Source organism: Indicator indicator, chromosome 4 (assembly GCF_027791375.1).
Source record: "Indicator indicator isolate 239-I01 chromosome 4, UM_Iind_1.1, whole genome shotgun sequence".
NCBI lineage: Eukaryota > Metazoa > Chordata > Aves > Piciformes > Indicatoridae > Indicator > Indicator indicator.
Genome location: NC_072013.1, coordinates 38,682,135 through 38,704,923, shown reverse-complemented (window position 1 = coordinate 38,704,923; position 22,789 = coordinate 38,682,135). Strand labels below are relative to the sequence as shown.

The window sequence follows — 22,789 nt, the reverse complement described above, 5'->3', positions numbered from 1 at the left end:
GGTTGTTGTTGTTTTTTTTTTCACAGTGTAACTCTAATTTCACAGTAAACTTCTTCAAAAGCAATTACTCCTCTTCTGGATCTCCAAGCAAAACTGAGAGGCAGTATTGCTTTTGCACAAACAACAGCAATTGCTTTTGCCCTGCAAACATATTTTGTATATACATATTTGATATATACTTATCCTGATGTGCACATGCTATAGGGAATGGTGGAAAGAGGAGTTTTCTCATGGAAACTGCTTTAGGTAGTGGAACTTGAAGCTGCTCAGAGGAATCCTCACCTCTGACTGACTTGGTCTGATCTTGGTTTTCAAAGGCTGCAGCGCACAACCTTCACTAGTGCAGAGAAGGAGGCTCAGGGGAGACCTTATTGCTCTCTACAGCTACCTGAAAGGAGGTTGTAGCCAGGTGGGGGTTGGTCTCTTCTCCCAGGCAACCAGTGGCAGAACAAGAGGACACAATCTCAAGCTGTGCCAGGGGAAGTTTAGACTTGAGGTGAGGAGAAAGTCCTTCACAGAAAGAGTAATTGGCCATTGAAATGTGCTGCCCAGGGAGGTGGTGGAGTCACCATCCCTAGAGGTGTTCAAAAGGAGATTGGCTGTGGCACTTGGAGCCATGGTTTAGTTGCCAGGAGGTGTTAAGTATTAGGTAGTAGGTTGACTTGATGACCTCTGAGGTCTTTTCCAACCTGGCTGATTCTGTGATTCTGTGCAATGTTCTGGGGGTGTTTAAACACTATTTATATTTGCATAGGGTTTGGATAAAACCCCTTTTACCGTATAGAATCATAGAATGGTCTGGGTTGGAAGGGACCTCCGAAGGTCATCTAATCCAACCCCCTCCTGCAGTCAGCAGGGGTATCCTCAACTAGATCAGGCTGCCCAGAGCCCTGTCGAGCCTCGCTCTGAACACCTTGCAAGCCTTGTAGCCACAACTCCTTCTAAATGAATTCTTCTCGCTACTACTTCCCTGTTTCAACTACTTAAAATAGTTCATTACTCACACTTTGGTATTCTGTCATTATTTCTTTTCACTTCTTTCCTACACTGGCTCTGCAAAGCTTTGTATTCACCGAGTTATTGAGGCTGGAAAAGACCTCTGAGATCATCAAGTCCAGCCTATGACCTAACACCACCACATCAGCTCAACCATGCCACCGAGTGCCACATCCAATCCTTTCTTAAAGACCTCCAGTGACAATAAGCACCAGAAAACACCAGTGGCTGAGCCTATCTTTTGCTTGGCCAGGTACAGATTGATGAGTTGAGGCTTTTAAATCAAGCCTCAATTAAAATCATGCACATGTTTTTCCTTGTACTCTGTTCTCAGGAATTCCCTGTTTGAAAATGGTAGGCAAAAAAATACTAAACTGGGAAGTAACATCTAGCCACATTTTCTGATGGGTTGGTAGTGGCTGACCTCATATGCCACAGGAATGAAATTCACCTCGCTGCAGTCCTGACACGTTGTGTTGCCTGTTGAGAAGAAGGAGAAGGAGGCAAAACCAGGCAGGGGGATAGAAGGAAAAAAAAAAGGAAAGAGAGGTGAAGGCAAAGCACAACTACATAACCTCAGTCAGGGTAGTGTGGAAAACTAGTACAGCAAACCTGGAAAAGGAGCATTACACAGGCTGAAGGCCTAAATTGTCCTGGTAGTGCCAAAAAAGGACTTTGCTGCAGTCCCTCAGCCTGCCAGGGATGTTAAGAGGGAAAGGGGATGGAGGGGAAGGGTGAGATGTTTCAGTTGCTCATCCCTTGCAGAATTTGCAATTTGGGGATTGTCTGCTGTGTGTATGTGTATGGAAACGTGTGAATTTCACCCTATATATAGCTTGGAATCTTATTAGATAACAACTTGGTGACATTGCAAATCCCAGGATTTCTCAGAAACGCTATTTTTGAAACTTTAAAACGCACAACATATTTTGGTCTCTGAAGAAGTACAATAAAGATGATCCCCTCCCTCCCCCTCCTTGCCGCCCCCACCCTTTCAAAATACAACAAGAAATGAAATAAAAAAAAATAGAAAAGAAAAGAAAAGAAAAGAAAAGAAAAAGTCCACCACAGATGTAATAATTTCCAGGCGGGCTTCCTGCGATTGTATCCGATTCCATAAATTTCGGACTGTCTCTTTAATTTGAGGCGCAGGGAGAGAGGCGACAGATGGCAGACAGAATTGACTTATGTCCTCTATTCTTCTGCAGAAGAAGGGGGAGTGCAGAAAGTTTGATGGAGGCAGAAGCTACAGTACGCAGGCCTGGCTAGAACTATCTAATAGGTCTTTTGACAGATCGGTTCAGAATATTTAGGTTTGGGTTGGGGTTGGTTTTTTTTTTTCCCCTCTCTCCCCTCCCCACCTACCCCCCAGACAGGCTTTGTAACAAACCCACGGTCCTGGAGGTTGCCATGGGTGACAAGAGCGCTGACATCCAGTCCCAACTACAAATAAGCACATGACAAATGGGCCTGGAGCCCTCCGACAGCCCTGAACCTTGGTGACCCCCTAAAAAATACCCAGAGCCTCTCCGCGCTCAGGCCCCCCCAAAAAATAAAACAGCATTAGCACCGAGTGGAGTTTTTTCAAACCCAAAAGCTTGCACTTAATTGGAAACACTGCCATGGAACCAAAATGCTTAGGACAGCATGTACAAGTAAAAATAAATCACACAGCATTGTTATTTAATGCTCTGTGACATCATTTCCTGAAATTAAACAGAGATGACACAGATTCAGACAGTCCCTGCTAAGGTTCAGTTCAAACAATTCACAGATGTTTTCCTCCATCCAGCAGAAAACAATGCAGGGCTTAAAGCACTCCTCTGCTTCTCTCCTTCTCCCCAGGCTTTTTTTTGTTGTTGTTGTTGTCTTGCTGGTACAAGGAGGTATGGCAGTTTTAGAATACATGCTCCCGCAAAAAATATTCTTTTTTTAATGCAATTACTCAGGCTGTTGTACTAAATAGATGGATCATTGTGTCACAAAAGCATCAATTTTTCAGAAGAAATAACAGATGTCTATGTAACAATGATTAGATTAACCACTCCCAGACAAAGCTAGCTTTTGAGGCCCACACACCCCATGACCCCGGGTTCCCTCTTCTGTAGGGGGTGGATGTAGAAATGTCAGATCTAATCTCAGATTCCATTTTTAAAACAAACACAGCCCCCCCCACGCCGCCCTACACACTCCCCACCCCCCATTTCAGCTCTTTTAAGACTGTGGGGTTTAAAAGGTGCATGAACGTCAGGTCTGGTAGTAACTCCTGGAGACCGATTTCATGCCCATGCCCATTCCTAAGGACTAGGAGGGAGTCAGAGGATGAAACCTTTCATCCTGAGATGAGAAGTGGCATTCTGAGGAAGATTTCCAGTTTTGTTCTGTCCAGGCTGGTGATGCCATAGTGCAGGCAGGCAGGACAGGAGGGGGATAGCCAGTGGCCAGCAACAAATGCTAATGGCAGTGACCAGTTCTTCTGGTGAGAAACCAGAGCATCTTTAGGGTACAAAGATGCACAGCTCCATCACCTTGAGGACCACAGGTCATGGGAGTTTAATGTTCAGATACTGATTTTTCTTTAGCACTAGGGTGAAATGGTTTAACCTCTCTTCACAAAGTTTACCCAGCTGAAAAATGAGTGCAATATTCTTTTGCAGGGTGCGCTTCCAACTGGGTGGTGTTTGTGCAGTCGGAGAGGTCTGTCCTGCACCAGCAGGCAACTTATTACCTGACTGCAAACTCAGCACACACTCAGCCCTGTCTAAAAAGCAGACCTAGAATAAAACTGTGCCTTAGGCTCCTCCAAGTCTCTGACTGCATGTTGCACTGGAGCAGAAATGTCAGCCACATAGATCCATACAGGAGGATCAGAGGGCATCATCCATCTTCTCAGTATAACCTGGGAGTGTTTGCACGTTGCAAAGTGGTCCAACAAGAACTAAAATTCACCTGAATGTCAGCATTGTCCTCTATTTTCTTCAGTCTCTCAGCCTTCTTATCACAATTTTAAGTAGACAAAGGCCTATTGTATTTTCAATTTTGGGTTGTTGTCTTCTTTTTGAAAGTATAGTAAAAACAGCAACATGAAGAATCTTTCTCCTGGATCAGAACTCTGAGGCAAGCTGTTATTCTACTATCTGATATGAAAAGTAAGCTGAAATGAAGTAGTCAGCTATGTTCCTAACCTTCCATCAGTTATTATTCCTAATGTGGGAGGAGATATTTATGAGGGTGAAATGTTTTCAACTGTTTTGAAAGTTTGCTCCACGATAGACTGAGAGAGTTGGAGCTGTTCAGTCTGGAGAGAAGGCTCAGAGGAAACCTTATTGTGGCCTTCCAGTATCTGAAGGGGGCCTACAAGAAAGCTAGGGAGGGACTTTTTAGGGTGTCAGGGACTGATAGGACTTGGGGGAATGGAACAAAACTAGAAATGGGTAGATTCAGATTGGATGTTAGGAAGAAGTTCTTCCCTATGAGGGTGGTGAGAGACTGGCAGAGGTTGCCCAGGGAGGTGGTGGAAGCCTCATCCCTGGAGGTTTTTGCAGCCAGGCTGGATGTGGCTGTGAGCAACCTGCTGTGGTGTGAGGTGTCCCTGCCCATGGCAGGGGGTTGGAACTGGATGATCCTTGAGGTCTCTTCCAACCCTAACAATTCTGATTCTGTGACTGGGTTTGGTTGATGATCTTCATCTCTAGCATAAAATATAATCAATAAAATAGTTGCCCTGCAAGTTTCAGAAAATCAATTCAGGGAAGTCCAAAGTCTGTGGCTGATTCATTTTAACACATAGAATCAGTCAGGGTTGGAAGGGACCCCAAGGATCATCTAGTTCCAACCCCCCTGCTATGGGCAGGGACACCTCACGCTACAGCAGGCTGGCCAGAGCCTCATCCAGTCTGGCCTTAAACACCTCCAGGGATGGGGCCTCAACCACCTCCCTGGACAACCCATTCCAGGCTCCCACTACTCTCATGGTGAAGAACTTCTTCCTGAAGTCTGGCCTGAATCTACCCATTTCCAGCTTTGTTCCATTCCCTCTAGTCCTGTCACTACCTAATATCCTAAAATTCTCTTTCCAGCAGAATTTCCTCTAGCCTGACACTTAAGCTACCCAAAATCCACTCCACGAGAGACCGTGTAAAGAGCAAGATTTTCAGCCAGAAGACTGTGTACATCAGGCTAAACTGACATGATCCAATTGGACGTGGCACTTGGTGCCATGGTTTAGATAGTCATGAGGTTTAGGGTGACAGGTTGGACTTGATGATCTTTGAGGTCTCTTCCAGCCTTCTTGATTCTATGAAATTCTATGAAATGTTAGGAGACAGAACTTCAGCTAGCAAAATAAGCAAAAGGAAAAAAAGAAATCCAACTTGGCTCCACTCACTCTAGGAGAGGCATCCTGAATACCATCAGCTGTGAACGTGGCACTGTGATAAAAAAAGGTCTAGTTTGCAGGCTCTCATTGCTCTAGCTGGTGTTTTGAGTTAAGATACACCTCTCATTACAGACTGGAACAAGAGTAACAACCGAAATAGGATTTTAACTGAGGACACCACTCCAGTAAGTGTGGAAGAATAAACACGTCCCTGTTCTGCTAGCTCTGTAAAAGAAGGGCTGAAAAAAAATGTTGAACGTAACAAAAGTGTAATCCTGGATACACCACACTGCAGAAAGGGATGAACTACCAGAGGTACAAGTCCACAGAATGGTATAATTACTTCCTTTATAACTTTGCTCTCTTCTGATTCTGTACATACATTTTAAAGGTCCTCCACCCTTCGAAAGGGCATGGGAGGAGGGGGGGCTGGCTCTGTGTAGTTGCTGCTAAGGAATCCTAATCTCAACATTGGGGTAAACTAGAGGTGTCTATACATTGGAGCACTTCCTGTTTTCACTCGGTGATCAAATAGCTTCTTTGCAGGGCAAATAGGGGAGCACTTGAGGGAGGAAAGCAGAGATGTCTGAGAGGCTAATTGAGTGTACTAAGGACTCCTTGGCATAGAGGAAAAGTAGTCTTGCAAAGCTAAGAATAAACGCTCGGCTTGGGTCAGATTTCTTGCTGTTTCTTTTCTTTAATCACCTTTGAACTCAAATAAAAACAGCCTTAATGTCAGGTTTACCTTTCTGATGTCGTAATCTTTATGTACTATTGAAAAGCTTATACTACCAGACTAGGATTTCCTCTGCTTTCTTAAACACTGGATATTATCCAGAAAAAGCATACACATTTCCAACCAATTCATCCTCAGATCTTTCATCTTCCGGATTCTGTTGTAATTCCAAACGTAAGACAGAGCTCAGCGAGCGAACGAGAACATGACAGAAGCTCCTGCTCCTTGCATTTGATTTCCAACAATAAAAAACATGCATGTGTGTCCTATTTCAAATGTAATTAAAGTTACTGCAAAGTGGAAGCTATGATAGAGGTTAGAAACTGTTTTGAAAGGCACAGCCTGTCAGATACGTTCGCTCTACATCAGAATTCAAGTGCCTGTCTCTTCAAAAATGCCACTTAGGCAACTCAGTTTTTAGAGTCAGCTACCTTGGGAGTTTGCAAACTGACTGAAGGACAACAACAACAACAAAAAATTAAAACAAAATAAACCAGCATTTTATTTAAAATCATAAAATAAATACAACGAGTCAGAACTGACTTGCCCTCTTTGAATTTGGCTGTCTAAAGGAATTTCAAGTTTAATCCGCTCCATAAGAGATGCACTGCCACTGCCTCTCCTTCCAGGGAAACCAGAGGTTAATGATTTTTGTCATATTGAAACTAACAGCTAACAATTGCTACAGTTGGCCTTTAGTATTTTATTTGTCCTTTTGAGGTATTCAGAATAGGTGACAATGGCTTGCAGTTGAGAACATATGTAGAGAGACCCCTGTGGCTTATGGAAAAGTTGCTCCATGCTGGTTGGGTGTTTGAGAAAAAAAAAAAAAAAATAAAACCAGAGCTCTTTTATGTTCCACTCCTTAATGAATGCATGAATGTCAAAATGTACCAATGGCCCATTCACGGGGCAAAGCCTAAGCAGCTCCCTCTTTAAGAACACATCCTGAGACGTAAAATACATTTGCTTAACAAATTAAAATAATGAAATAATTCAATTAGTTTCTTTAAAAAAAAAAGAAAAAAGAAAAAGAAAAAAGGGTACATCAAGGGATTATTGTCCTACAAGAACAGGTCATACAGCACAAAGGAGGAACAAACCAATTTGAAATCAGGTTAGAGTAGTAATGAAGTAATGTAGAGTGAATCATGGATCACCATTGTAAAGATATTTGCTTGAAACAATAAAATGGAACATCACAGATTCCCTCCTTCTGGCTCAACCAGTGCTGCACTTTGAATGGCCAAGCTAATTTGTGAGATCTTTAAGAGAAAGGAGTTCTTTCCCTTCCCTGCATGTGTTTATGGCAAGAAGCTTTCTGAATTTACATTGCACTGGGCAGGGGTCTCCATTATCAGTTTTCAGGTCTGAGAATTACAGCACAGTAAATCTTTCAACACCTGCAAACTCATTAAAGCTTGGATGGTAAAAGGTTTGGGGATTTTGTGTGTGTGTTCACTTAATTTGATTTTTTGGAAGGCCATCCTCACCAGTGATGACAAATTTCCTCAATTCATGCAGGATGGAGAGGGTCAGGAGAGAGAGGATTGCAACAAGGAAAAGAAATTTCAAAAAGCTGAGAGGAATTTCCTCAAGAGAAGCAAAAGGCAGCTGAGTGTTTAATAGGCATGTGTTGAATGCTTTCAAGGAGCACATGAGAAAGGAAGGCAAGGAGGGAAAAACAAGGTATCACAAATTTCATGGGAGGACGTGGAGTTAGCACAGAGACATATACAAAACAAAATGGTTTATTTGTGGCCCTGCTTTTTGCAGCCTGCCTGTGCTCCTCCTCTAAAGATACCCTACAGCTAAATGAAAAACCCTCCACTCATACTCACTCGACTTCCAAATTAAAAACATTTTACAGGTTAGTAAATCTCCAGCTGAGGTGATGTAGCAAAGAACAGCTGTGAAGTAATTTTGATAATGATGAGAATAATAAGCACATGGCAAGGTTCAGGGCTTTGCTGTTGCAGCTTCAGTGCTCCTGAATAGATAAAAGTGATTAAATACTCCTGATTATCCCTGACCAATATGTAATGGATTTACAGCCCTTTCAATTAGTCAGTATTTGCTTAGGACTCATTATTTTGTCTTTGGTTAAGTAATCAGCCCAGAGACTCATGTTCTGTCTAATTCCTCTGAGCCAAGTGGGTACAGGGCACCTGACCTTTGAAATGGCCATAGCTGGGAGGCAGGAATAACCACTACTCCAGCAGAGACACTGGCTATTCCAGCTAATCCTGACCCCACAGGCCAGATCAATGCACCTTAGTTTGCTACTAATGTCCTTACATCAAAATGATGGTTTAGAAATGTGAATCTATTGCTGCTGTTCCCCCCCTCCCTCTTTAGCCGTGCTGCTGGCGGAGCAGTTCGATAGCCTCTACCATAAATAAATCGGGTACCTTGTCCTGAAACCATTCCACTGTAACCAACACCAACCACCGTGGAAATGTAGAAAACTTTGGTAGAAGAAGAGGTAGTTAATAACAGTTAGCATTTTAAGCCTGATCAAGTGAGAAACAATTTCGCAGCAGAGAGGAAGAGGCAAAAACAAAATAAAAATAAAAATCGATTGATAATTTTCCCAGTTGCCATTATTTCCCACGTGAAGTAAACTGCAGAGAGTGTTACTAGGTTGTTTTTTTTTTCCTGTAGAATCGTGTTTTGATGCCTAGAGTGAAGCTATAATAGTCAACAGAACACCAACACACAAAACCAGTTGCAAGCAGGAGGATAAAGATAGCCCATGGAAAGCGTTGCTTTTCTCACATGTTCAATCTCTCCCTCCCCACATGTGAACATGGGTAGCTTTTAGCATAATGGACTTCAAAAGAAACTACAACCACATTTATTCTCTCTGTTACACAGCTGAGGAATTAGGGAACCTGTAAGCTGTCTAGATTTTACACCAAAAAAAAAAAAAAAAAAAAAAGAAGTGACAATGACAAGTTTGCAAGCTGCTGCTCTGACTTCTCTAACATCCACAGTGTATGGCAGCACACACAGACTGGGTGCTCTCTCTCCCACCACATCCATATGAAGTTTGTGTAAACAGAGGCCAGCAATAAAGAGCCCAGAAGGGAAAGCTTTATCTCCACTAAAGGAAGAACCCTTCCCTCTTTGTTCTACAGAACATCTTGAACAGTTCATAGCCAAAAGAGGTTACTTTATCTGTAGGTGTTTTTCCATGCTATTCTCTCTCTAGGCATGGATGTGTGCATATATATTGTTACAGGTTAGGACTAATGCCCTTCTGGAGCAAATTCCATATTCTGGCTGGTGTCAAACAAGTACATCTACTTAATTATAATATTTTTTTCCAGGTTTGTCATGATTCCAAGAGCCAAGTTAAAAAAAAAAAATATATTGACCAAAACAAAAAGAAAAAAAGCAACAATAATTGAGCGCTATTTAAAAGTGGGTCCAAAAATGATGGGGACGATTGATTCCTAATAATGATTAATAAACCTCATTAGGCACATGAATAGAAATCTATTTTGATTTGGGGCACCACTTACTGTGAGATGCTGGAAAAGCCACGCTCTCATGATATTTGTTGCTACTTTGGGGAAAATGCCTCTTTTCTTCTGACGCTTTTTGTCCTTGTCTGGGTCGTCGTCATCCCCTGTACCAGGTGAGGCTACGCTGTTGTCTAAACCATCTCCTACAACCAAAAAAAGGCAAACAGGAAGGAGGAGATATTTAGTGAACAAAATACAGAAGTCCAAAAGCATCCTTAATTACCAAGGCACCACCACAGCTTTATTTTGATTTCACAGACAGGGCATGTATCATTTCTCATGATCTAGGAGCGCCGATACAAATACGTAAAAAAATCTGAACCCACGTCTCTCCAAATACTAATTTTGCATTTCACACATGCATATATCATTAATTCAATTATAACTGTGTGCTTGACACAGTGCAATAGCTCTTTGTCAATTATGGGATTCAACGTGGGGGAAAAAAACCTGCCAGGAGAAAGCCCATTGCCTGTAAATGCATCCCTACAACCATTCTGAATACGTACTCTAAGTAATCAAGTTCAATGTTCTGTAGTCTATATATTTGAGGCCCTCTGCAGAGGTGGCAGTAACCATGTCACCGTTCAGTGCACATAACATACTGTCAGATGAGTCCCTCCCCAGAACCACCAGCTCCCAACGCACACAACATGCAGAGGCACAAACACGTACACCTAGTATGACCCTGAGTAGAGCATTTGCATGACAGCAAAACTTTTACATCTCTGCCTCAGTGATTATTATCATTAAAAAAGAAAAAGAAAAGGAAAAAAAAAAAGATGCACATCAAGGTAGAGCTCTCACTTAATCAGAACTTTCCATCAACATCTTTCTCTTCTGTGCTTTTCCCTGGCATTAATTGTGCATTAGCAAAAATCATTTACTTTTAACAGTCATAGTTATTTTTTCTTGCCCTCCAGCAAAAATGCCTTGAAAGCCTGCCTGGAGGGCATCTAAATTATGTATCTGAAAAACTCTTCTGGCAAGGCATTGCAGGACCCCTACTTTCTTAAAATTCATACGAGCACGTCTTCCTGTTTTTGGGAAGGCATCAATCAAGAGCAGCAATATATGCCATATTCCTACATTAATATTTGAACTAATAACTTTAAAAAAGGGAAAGAAACAAGATCCGACTTGTGGCATAATCAAATGCAAAATAAATGAAGAATACTGGGACAGCACTGAGACTTTATAGATTGCTGTGTTTTCCTTACACATCATTAGCCCGGAGCCACACGAAAGAGGAAAACAGAGAAGTGGAGAGTTTATGCTCCCTGCTGGTGTTTAAGAAGCCGAGGTCCTGGAAGGACATCTGGGAATTGTGCTGAGACGGTGGTTTTTGTAATTTAAGAATAGACATTCATTAGCAGTAAATGCCATAAATCCCATGCTAAGTAAAAACCTTGTCCAAGAAAGCCTAAAACAATAAACTCTGTGCTCAATGTAGCCTGAGCTAGACGCTCCATAGCTTCCTGAGGAATGCTATAGATTCACGAGCTGATTCCTATAGCCTTGTCTAGCTCTCCAGTGCTACTAAACGAAATACGTCGCTGCTACACACAGTCCATTTGCTTCAAAACTTGCATTTCGGCTCCCATCTTCCTTCCCGTGCCAGATCACCCTTCTACCACTGCCTCCCCTCTGAAAAACCAACCCTTTTGGACCACAGAGAGAGAAAAAGCCATAGCAAAGAGCTGGCAGATTAATTTTATTGACATTTCCATTTTCACTGCAATGTGATACCCTCCATCACATGGAAGAGATGACCCTCACTATTTACAGACTGACAGGCCACTTCATTACAACCACCCTGCCCCAAGGCAGAGCAGCTCCTTTCCATCTGCCCAAACACCAGAGCAAGACCCTGAAGTCACTGCTCGCTCTCTCATGCTCCTTCTTTTTTTTTTTTTTTCCCTTTTTGTGTTTGTTTCTGTTAACGATAGAGAAGGCAGAGTCGAATCACAGCAAACTAATCGAAGAGCTTCTGGAAGCCCTGTACACTGTAACCAACTGTTCATTTTGCAAGATGCTGGTTATTTAGAAAGGACTCCTTTCCTTTGCCCCATCCCCCCCATATATTCTACCCTACCCCTCTCTCTCTCTCTCTCTCACACACACACACACACACACACACACACACACACACACACACACACTTTCCACTATGCCAAGGAACTGCTGCAAGGCAAATTCTCACAAACACTAATGGCTTCTGACTGCTCCTTGGCAACCCCAGCATTTTAACCTGGGTGGATATGCTCTCCAAAATACAGACACTGGAGCTATCTCATCAGCTGTTCATGTGACACAGATGGAGAGTGGCTATTAGGAGCCAGGCAATGGGCCTTGGGGATCTGAGGTGCTGTACTGTAGCCTCAGGCAATTTTGAAAAGCAGTACCCGGAGATGGGGTTTGTGGGGAGGCGGGCGGGGGGGGGGGAGGGGGAGGGGGGGGAGGTTGGAAAGAAAAGAAAAGAAAAAAAATATCCCTACTAAAAGTGCAAGTTTGAAGTCAGTCAGTCTGTTTGTCTATCTGTCGTGCAGATAAAGATATCTTTGTCTCTCTCTGTAGAAGCTGTGTGCCTATGCACAGGATGCGTGGAGCTGGGAAACTTCCGCGCTGCGCCACCCTCTCGCGCCGCGGAAGCACCAGCTCCCTGCTCTCTCTGCACAAATTCCTCTTTGCCTGCACAGACATAACTCTCCTGTTTGTGAGAGTACTCAGCAGAAGTCACCAACATGCTAAAATCAATGTTTAGGCCTTTTGGAGACGTTGTTAACATCCTGGGTTTAAAAAGCTAATAGCAGCCCACGGGGAGGAAAAATCCGGCTGAAGCTCCCACTGCCTTCCCACCTTAACCAGTGGTCTCAAGAGTAAGTTAGTGCTGCCATAATCTGTTCCATAAGCTCATGAAAGGGCATTTAAATATTGCACCTCCAAATCACCTCAGACGAAGAATACAGCAAGATTTGTTGCTCCTGGTGAACTACAGGCCCAATCTTGTTAAGCTGTGTTGTCATACCCTTAACAGGACTACAACTGCTCACATTAGTAGATGCTGTTTCTAGTGGTAAGAAATCATAGGCGCAGTCCATAAGTGACTTTTCCAAGAAGGAATGATTCCCTTCTTGAATATGGAGGGCTTGATCCTAGTTTGCTGTATCCAAATAAACATGAGTTACTTCAAATGCAGAAAAAGAAACTATCAAAACTTAGATAAAATAGACACAAAAGTCACTCTGTGACAGACTGGATTAACTATATTTGTAACTGCTATATGAGGCAATCCAAATTTAAATCATTTAAGACATCATTACAAGTGATTCTGCTTCTGTGAACTGTGCATATCCTGATTTGGATGGTAATTTTTAAGAAGGGTAGAGTCAGGTTCTAGCTTGTATGGATATTGCAATTATATAAGCACAGCTATCCCAGTTTTCTAGTGGAAAAAATGAAGTCTAGATCTTGGCCCACTGACTGTCTTTCACATAGCACAGAAAAAAACAAACCAACCAACCAAACAAAAAACCCCAAAACCCACAACCAAAACCAAAAAAAACAAAAAGAGAAAGTGTGACTTTCTCTTGCTTTACATACTGTACACTCATCTATTCTTGTGCAAAGTGCACATGTGATTGCAAAATCCTAGCAGTGTTCTAGGGAAGTGGAGAATTGTTAAGTGAGACTCTCTTTGCAGATGTGTCAATGTGTGAGCAGGATTTGAGTGAGGCAGCTTGTTTCAGATGATATCAATGCAATGCCATAGTCTCAATAATCCCTATAAAAAGATGGAGTTGAAGTGAAACTTTATACAGTGGTTCCACATGAGGTTCCTCAGAGGCCTTCTCTTCCAGGGGAAGGGTTTGAGGAGAAGGCTGAAGATGCAAGTCTTCTTTACACAGTGGGAAGTTGAGCTTCCACACTATTCCTGTGCATAGAGACTCTTAGCAGGTGCTGAGGGTTTCTTCCCACAGGAGACATTATTTTGCATTGAAAGCAAAGGAGAATACCTCTTATTTAAAACACACCAAAGAAGGATCACAGAATCACAGAATTAACCATGTTGGAAAGGACCTTCAAGATCATCTAGTCCAACCTATCACCCAACAAGCAGTCAGAGCAGGGTTTCCATTGCACCCTCATTTCAAACTTCACTTGCTGCAAGCTGATAGTGTTGGACAGGTTAGCTTGCTGACCCCTGTGTTCATACAGCCAAGGACTGACTCTCCAGGAAACAAGAGTCCAATCCTACAGAAGGTCTGTCCAATCCTGTTCTAGCAATTCATTTCTCTTTGACAGGCCTCCACACTACCAGGAGTAACTCAACCCTATCCTTACCTCTGTTCCTCACAGAGTAAAGACCCAGCAAGGGATGAAGCAAGTGCTGCTTAGAAGCTGCTCATCAAGTCATTGCACCATCTGTGAGCAGGATGAATGAGAAATTCTCAGTCTATGCAAAAATGATAACTGAATAGGATAGCCCAGTCAGGCCACAGCACAATGCCCTAAACCAACCCAGATTCAAATTCCAGAAATAGTTTCTATCACCATCAAAAGAAGCTGAGCAATAAGAAAAGTAATTTTTGGAATAAAAAAAAAAAACAAAAACTCAGGACCCAGTGTCTCAGCTTTCCTTCACCATCAGTGGTCCCTTACAGCTTTATGGTTTGTCATGGTAAAGGAAAAGAGAGATCAGGGTTATCCAAGCTGAGAGGAAGACAAGACACTTCCAAAAATAGTGCAAGTAATATGAAAACCAAGCTAAAGGATTCTGGAAGGAGACGCTGCAGTGCACTGTGCTGATTTGAAGTTAACTACTCTGCAATTTTTCAGTCCACTGTTTTAATGAGGCAGAATATGTAGCTATCAATGCAGAAACAAAGAGGAGAATCTGCATGCAGCTTATATTCACAAGTTGCAATCATTTGTTTGTACTTATGATGTATCCATCTGGACACATAAGTATTGTAAACCATCATTAATAAGGATGTTCAACTTAGTAATATGATCCACATCACCCCCAGAGAGAAATCTTTAAAAATCTGGTTAATTGCCACTGCCAAAAGGCTGGAAAGAGAAGTGTTTGGATACATTTTGAGGATGAGACAGCCTGTGCTATAGGGAGGACTAATAGAGAGGGAAGGTCATCTCCAGAATCAAAGACCCTTCAGGAGAACTTCTACCCTGTTACAATCATCACGCTTTTTTAGCCTTACAGCTTCAGCAGATCACAGCCCTTTGAACAGAGTACTGACTGGGGGGAGAGTTTCTCCTCCTCTTAATGATCACTGTTTGTGGAAGTTGACTTAATCTTCCCACACTGGAGAAGCAGTACTGATGTACTGCATCTTACTGCCTAGGGCAGCTAAGCCAGGGTAGGTTATAGGTGTCAAGCCTGGGACTCTGAAAACCACAAACAGTTCAAGCGGGCAGTCCAGCTTTGAGCTGTGCCATCACCAGCAGTGTTCTGCCAGGTTTTGATAGACTGCAGGAAATAAGCCACCAGAAACTCCCTTAGGCTTGGCACAGGCATCCTAGGTTGACCTGCATGCTCAGCCACCACTTGCCCCAGCCTCGAATGGGCTGTCCTTTCAGTGAGCTGCTGTGATCTACCCCTTGTATTCCATTCCCTTTTGTGTCTTTGAAACCAGACACATGTTTCATGATGCTGTGTCATGTGCCGGAGAGAAAGGTTGGACACTAGTGCACTAGAAGGAACAGGAAGACTTCAGAAAAAGGTCACTACCATCTTTCCTGCTACAGAAGATGTTATTCTTTTGCCCTTCTAGCAGGGAAGAGATGAAGAGCTGACCTTCTCTCCATTGTTCTTTTGGAAGATCTTTTGCTTTCCAGAATATAACCCAGCAGTTCCACTGGGCAGATGCAGTAAAGATGAGAGGTACAAATGTCACACCATCTAGGCCTTAATAACACTTGTAAATACAGCTAGGAAGAAATGGAAGAGAACTTAAGCCACGACCAGACCTCACCTACAAAGCTTATTCTACCCTAATCACATTGTCACATAGTTTGTCAGTCAGGAGCAAGTCCCTCTTGCCATCTGGCAATGCACTCTAAAGGCTTAAAGAGTTGCCTGGTATCTAAAGTGTATTAATAACAAGATACAAAATAAAAACCTCTTCCTTGTTTTTCCCTTCTGGATAGTCACCTTCCCACAATCAGTCATTTCTCTTATTTTTAACAAGACATTTACAAATGGTTTATTATTTACTTGAAGGTAGGAAGGACATTCCAGATACATTATTGTTAGAGCCATGCATGGTATAAACCCAGGGATTCAGATCTCTCACAATTATTTGCAGAACTGTAATGTTTCACATTTCTCCTTTTATTATTTTCCTACCCAAAAAGAAGGAATAATAAAAAAAAAACACCCAACCCACAAACCTGGCTTTTCTGTGCCCTTAACTGTCTGTGTTTCAAACCCATGTTTATTTGTGAAGTGAATCAATAGCTCTTTGAGCTTACATTCAGAAGCCAACCACGTTATTGTGCTAAATTTTAAAGATTAAAAGTAATAAACACCAGTTTACATTTTAAGCTCTTTTATACAGCCAGGAGGTTTGTGATTCGTTCATTGCAATCCAACATTTTTTCACATCAGGTGAAAAAAACAAAAACCCAACCAAAAAAACCGCACAACAACCCAACCCAAAACAAAACAAAACAAAAAGTATTCCGATGCAGACAAGGAGAACAGTAAAGCAACCTGCTAATTACTGATCTCTCTTACGTTCCTGCTGTGCTAAACTGTCTGGACATGTTGAAGTGAAATTTTTCTGCGATTTTCAAGTGACTAGTTCATGGCCCACTGCCGTGGAGTGCAGGAGAAGGGATGAAATGCTTTAGTTTACATGCAACATTTACTAACTGTGTGGGTTTTCCGACATTAAAGAGGGGACAGTGACCCATGCCACCTTTTTCACACTCAAAAGAGCACTGAAAAAACAGTCTTCATAGGCTTACCTCAGGCTTCCCTGGCCCTTAACACCCTCCCCCCAGGGCAGGAGCAGAAAGAGAAAAAAGAAGGGATTTTATGCTCCTTTCTCTTCAACTTTTCAGGCGGTATAAGCAGCATTTAGCAAATTCAGCCTCCAAATGGCTCCAAATGCTCTGAGCTGCAGGGGCTCATCCTTTGTTAGCCTCCCTCTATTTACACAGGATTTACGAAGGCTCTCCACTGAAGAGACCACATGTTTCTGACAGAAAGCACTTCCATTCACACTGCATCAGGCAACAGGATTGTAACCACTGCAGCTTCACGCTGACCTGAGATTAGGGATTTCAGCAACATTGAGATGGTAACAATCTGCTAACTAACGAAAATTATCCATGGAGAACTCCGCTGCTTACTCCAGTTAAAACTACCGTGGCCACATAGATTAGGTTACTTAAAAGGGACAATTAAGAACTAGCTACTGCCAAGAATATACATGTCCATCCGCAAATAAAATACACACGGAGAAAAATATCATCGGGGAAAAAAAAAAAAAAAAGAAGAGGAAGAAGCAAAAAGCAGCAGCAAAACAAAACACCAACAAAAAAATCAGACTACAGCTTGGATTAAAACAATTTTACCCACTGGCTGAAGACATAAAGTGTAAAAACAGACAGATGGACACATATGTAAATGTGGCTGCATTTGTTTCTCTAGAGCTGACAAGTTAGTAGTAACAGTATAGTTTAATAATTTATTTTCTGTGGTATTTTCACACTGGCTAGCTGGGCAGCAGCAACATCCATGAGAATAACTCCTTCAATCTAATTACTGCTGGGGCAAACTTATTCAACTAAGTGACCTGGCTTGGCTCTACCCACAAGAACTGGGTCCTGGAACCTGATATGGGCATGGGGATTTTTAAATTTTTTTCTTTTTTCTTTTTCCTTTTTTCTGTTTCCTTTTTTTGTTTGTTTGGTTGGTTGGTTTGGGTTTTTTTAGTTTTAAAACTCGGTTTGGCCAGTCAGGATTTCTGCACTGAGCTCTAGTGTTTGTGTCAGGGTGTTTCAGAATGGATTACACACACACACAAAAAAAAAACCTTGCTGGTTGGTACTTGTGGATTTGGTTGGGGTTTTTTTGTTGAGGTTTTTTTGGTTGGTTATTTGGTTTGGGTTTTGTTTGTTCATTTGTTTTGTTGTTGTTTTGGGGTTTTTTGGGGGGGAGTTGTTGTTTGGGGTTTTTTTTAATGATCAATAGTCTTTCACAGAGTAAAAGAAAAATTAGTTAGGAACCCAGGACCAGTAAGGACCACACAGATCCATGTTTTTATGAGGTTTATTTTGATATTTTAATCCAGCAACTTATTTTGCTTGTGTAGCAAAGGATGAAAAGATTTATTCCTGTGGCAGTAACTCATAGGTGCATCTGATAAGCAGGTAACAAAGTACAGGGTATATGCTAAAGTTCTCCATAGTATATCATAATAAAGCTCTTCTGGGCACTCAATGATTCATTTTTAGTGATCTCTCAAATGCCCTTAGCCACAGTTAGCACTCAGATTTTATTAAGGAAGAAAGCAGGGACAAATGTCCACTTAAGTCCCAGCTCTCGAATTCAACTCTGCTTGCACTGCACTACCTAAAGCTAAAGCTTTTTTAATGTTCTATTCACCTCCCCTGTGTGGCATTTCTGCTAACACAGAGTTCACAATCTTTCAGTCCCAAACACAGAAGGTTGCTATCTTCAAGTCATCCAAGGAATGTGCCAGATACTATCATCTCCCCTGCAATACAAAGAACCAGAAAGAAGCAGAGAGCAAAAGGAGACCATACTGATCAGGTTACTAAAGTCCAGAAAGTCTTTCCCAGAATGCTAAATGTTAATCTTTGAACCAGCAAATGTTATAATTAAGATCCTTGTAGCTGGGAGGAAATGTTAGCTTGAGAAGTCAAAGGTACAGCCATTTGAAGCTGTGCTTCTGTGCACATTTGTCCTAATCTTGCACCCCTCACGCTGGCACAACCGTCATCGAGCACTTTGTTCTATTCAAGCAAAATTATCATTAATGTCAGTGGCAGTTTTTGCCTGAATAAGGAGTGTAAGGCCAGATCCTTGTCTTGTTTGCACAGAACTGCAAGGGCTGCACAATTCCAGAGGAGATATACTCATTAAAACTTGTGGTTGATGCTGATTTATGATGCTCTTCTCTTTAAAAGTGAAGCTCGCTTTGTACCTCCCCAGGAAAATGTTGAATGCACTTGTTTCTACACGGGTTTAACTCCCTTTCCCTCCCCCTGCACCCCTTGCTACCTCAGCAAAAAGATGGGAAGTTTATTCCCAGGCTTTGGCACCTAGGCTGAAGGGAAGTGTTATTAAATTAGGTGTAAGTATTTTGTCTGCTTCGATAATTACAATTACTTTGCAGTAAGGATGTAAACAGCTGGGATGCTGCTGAAATTTTTTTCATCCTCCTAACCACTGTCACACGCAGCGTCCTTGTGCTGCAGTCCAAATTGAGTTCTTTTTAAACTGCTTTTTTTCATGTATATAATTTTAGAGAAATATTTTTAGCATTCTGATAGTAATTCTGTTAAGAATACCAGCTGCAGACTTTGGCTACAGTTGCAACAACAATAAAAAGTCATTAAAGGAATCAGGAGACAAAGAAACTCTTTTTTGGGTTTTTTTTTTCCCCTAAAGCACATCTTTAGTAGACTATTTTTTTTTTTTTGTCTCAGTTCTCTATCCCCATTGAAGTAAATGGGGTGGTGACTTTAGTTTCCTCAAACAACTGCACCAAAGTTAACACCCAAAAATAATAACAATTTAAAAAAAACCTCTAAAAGATACCATTTTAAGTACCATTCCTTATTTGCTATGCTGTTATTGTTGTGATTAGAATAGTATCAACCGTGGGCCAAACAGCCAAGCTCAATTAAAACCCTACCTGCAACTGGAGTTAAATAATTAAGTTCAAGAATATCTCATCAATATTTAAACTTTAACATTTTGCAGTTGTTTATATATAGCAGAATGTGGAGAACTTAAAGGAGATGATGGCTAACATCCTGTACCCTTCTTCTTCATTAAATCATTAATGGAGTTTCTTTAAGAATAAAAATGGCTTTTTTTTATTTTTGCCTTTTTTGTTGTTTTCAAAGGAAAGTAGCCACCAGATCATTTTAATTTTCCTTACAGCTCTTTACACTCTTATGAAGTGTGAGATATTTTAATGCCTTGCACTTCCTCTTAGAAAATATCCTTGTTCATGAGACAACATCCCTTTAAATGGTGCCCACTGCCAGAGCAAGGGTCCAGGTACTGCCAGAGCAAGGGTCCACTTACTGCCCACTCTCCTCAGGGTTATTTAGCTATTAAAAATGCACTGAAATATTGGATTCCAATACACATTTGTCGGATCTTTTAATCTTTTTCTTTTTTCTTTGCTATTTAAAAAGTAAAGTTAGGACTAGAAATGTAACAGACATTTATTCCTGAGAGATACCAACTTCAAAGCTATTAAAAAGGACATTTGTTAGGCCACAAGTCCAAGATGCACATAGGTCTGTGTTAAGATGTATTAAAACCAAAAATATGGGAGAGTGCTTAAAAAAAAAAAAAAAAAAGGAAAGGGATGTTTTAAGTGGAAAGGAGTGGAAAGGTGTCAAAATGAGTCATAAAACCTCATCCAGGTGACAACATGGACACAAATGTGCACGTTACAGAAAACACAAACAAGAGCACCTTCTTGCTATGCATTCACAAACACCTGGGCAGCATCAGAAATGATGCTTGCTGTGAATGCATAGTCCAGAAAAAAAAAATACTTAATTAAAAAAAAAAATTACAAAACAACTCCAAACTTGGCAAATCTTACATACCATAAGAGCTCCAACACCTATGCACAGTAGGGTGGATTAACCCGCTGGGTGCTGCAGACATATATATGCACCTCCTCCTAAAGTGTTCATTTGGCTGGCAGTCTGGAAAATGCCAGAATGTGAAGGGTTACGTGGGAACACTGACAGTCTGCTCTTGTAGGTTTAACTTAAAGCCTGGACTTTAAATATAGTGTGCTAAGTATTTGGAAGCATAACTAATACTGTTGAGAAGTGATAAGCTATGCTGTGCTCACAACAAAGGGCTGAAGCTGGTGCTTGCTCCCACTGGGACATCGTAGAATCACTAAGCCTGGAAAAGACCTTTGAGATCATCGAATCCAACTGTAACCCAACTACCATGACCACTAAACCATGTCCTGAAGCACCACATTTACAGCTTGTTGAACATCTCCAGGCTTGGCGACTCCACCACCTCCCTGGGCAGTCTCTTCCAACCCCTCACCACTCTCCCAGTGAAGAAGCTTTTCCTAATGTCCAACCTAAACCTCTCCTGGGACAACTCCAACCCATTCCTTTCATCCTATCACTAGTTACTTGGGACAAGTAACACTAATCCCAGCCTCACTCCAATTTCCTTTCAAGGAGTTGTAGAGAGCAAAGAGGTCTCCACTCAGCCTTCTCTTCTCCAGACTAACCAACCCCAGCTCCCTCAGCCATTTCTTGTATGACACCCTCCAAACCCCTCACCAGACTCTTTGTTCTTCTCTGGACACCCTCCAGCACCACCATGTTTTTCCTGTCCTGTGATGCCCAGAACTGAACCCAGCACTCAAGTTGTGACCTCACCAGGGCTGGGTGCAGGGGCATCACCACTGCCCTACTCCTGCTGGGTTTGATGCAGGCCTGGATGCTGTTGGCCTTCTTGGCCACCTGGGCACATTGCTGGCTCGTGTTCAGCTCTCTGTCTGCTTTGGATCTGCCCATATTTACTTGTGGGGTAATGTTTTTCAGGAGTCTTTTCCTCCCCAAAGTCCTGGAATGTTTAGTCTTTCAAGATCAGCAGACAGATAAGAGCAAGCACTTAAAAGTCAAAACCCCTGTCTGGTTTCTGAGAATCTGTCTTCAGCCATGAGGGGAAGACACAGTTCAGAATATTCCAATGCCTCAAACTAGAGGCAAGCACACTGTTGTGCATTCTGACCAGAAAACTTCAAATGATTGACAAAACCCAAAGAGATCTTTGCAACATCAGAAGGCCTGGCAAGCAGCATATTTTCTCCTATCACATAGTTTTGCTGAATTGTTTTCAGTTACCACGATTTATTTTTTTTTTTTTAAGAAAAAGAAAAGAGAAAAAGAAGGCCAGGCCACAGCCTTCTCCTCTCTCTGCCCCCAAAATGCTTTGGACCTGCTTTCAGTGATCAAAAGAACTGACAAAGCAACACGATGTCATAGAAACACGGGGGGAAAGCTTTTGACTGAAGTTGTGTTGAATCAGATTTAGAAACTTAGGGAGCATAAAAATAGCAAAGCCACAGGGCACTGACTTGTTATGACACTATTTGCTTAAAAGATCACAGCACAAAACTGAAAAGCACAGACCTCCACTCTGATTTGTGATGCTTTGCTTTTCTGGTCCTAAGCCCACAATTTCACTTCAAATCTTTTGTTGTAGCAGAAAATGTTGCAAAAAACAAATACAGAGTGCCTACAAAATCTTCCCAGACTGCTTTGTGTCCCTGAGCTCTTCCTAGGGACCTTACAAGCTGATCTCCAGAGAACTTCCATCTCCCTGCTCCTCTCTTCAGAGCTCCTACATATGGGAACCCCAAATGAAAAACCTGGCAGGTTAGGAGACTTCATTCAGATGGGTAAAACTGAGTTTCCCCCTGGACAGGCTGTTCACCTAGACAGTTAGAGAGCTGACACAGATGCCATAAGATCAAATCTAGGCCCCACCAATCAAGCAGCAGTCTGAGCTCAATGTGCTGATGCAGCAAATTTCCAGGTCTTGATCACACTAGTCAGGGGAGTCGTTCTTCTCAGTGATAAAGTCACTGAATACACTCTTGAGGAGATAAAAGATTAAGAACTGGCTGACTTTGCACCATTTGAGTGAGGTATTCACTGCTGACCCAGAACAACAGAATTGTCACCAGCTAGGAATCACCATAGGCATGGTCATCTCTGACTCCTTACTGCAAGGCTGTGCACAGGAATCGTTTCTCAGCTGGTGAGGGGCATCAGTCTGGAAACTAGTGTCTAAATGTATTATGCATTAGAAGAAACTTCATCTTTCTCCTTCTCCCCTCTTTCTCCTTCTCCCTTCTTTCTCCTTCT

The 22,789-nt window shown here is 42.0% G+C and overlaps 1 protein-coding gene across 10 annotated transcripts in view; it reads right to left on the bottom strand.

The window, feature by feature from the left end:
* The window catches only part of MEIS2 (Meis homeobox 2), a 220,271-nt gene that overhangs the window by 150,601 nt on the left and 46,881 nt on the right, over nt 1-22,789 (bottom strand). For all 10 annotated transcript variants that reach the window (XM_054400720.1, XM_054400721.1, XM_054400711.1 and 7 more), the window contains one exon: nt 9,638-9,783. In XM_054400720.1, the coding sequence (XP_054256695.1) occupies nt 9,638-9,783 (146 nt within the window). The remainder of the gene's footprint in view (nt 1-9,637; nt 9,784-22,789) is intronic.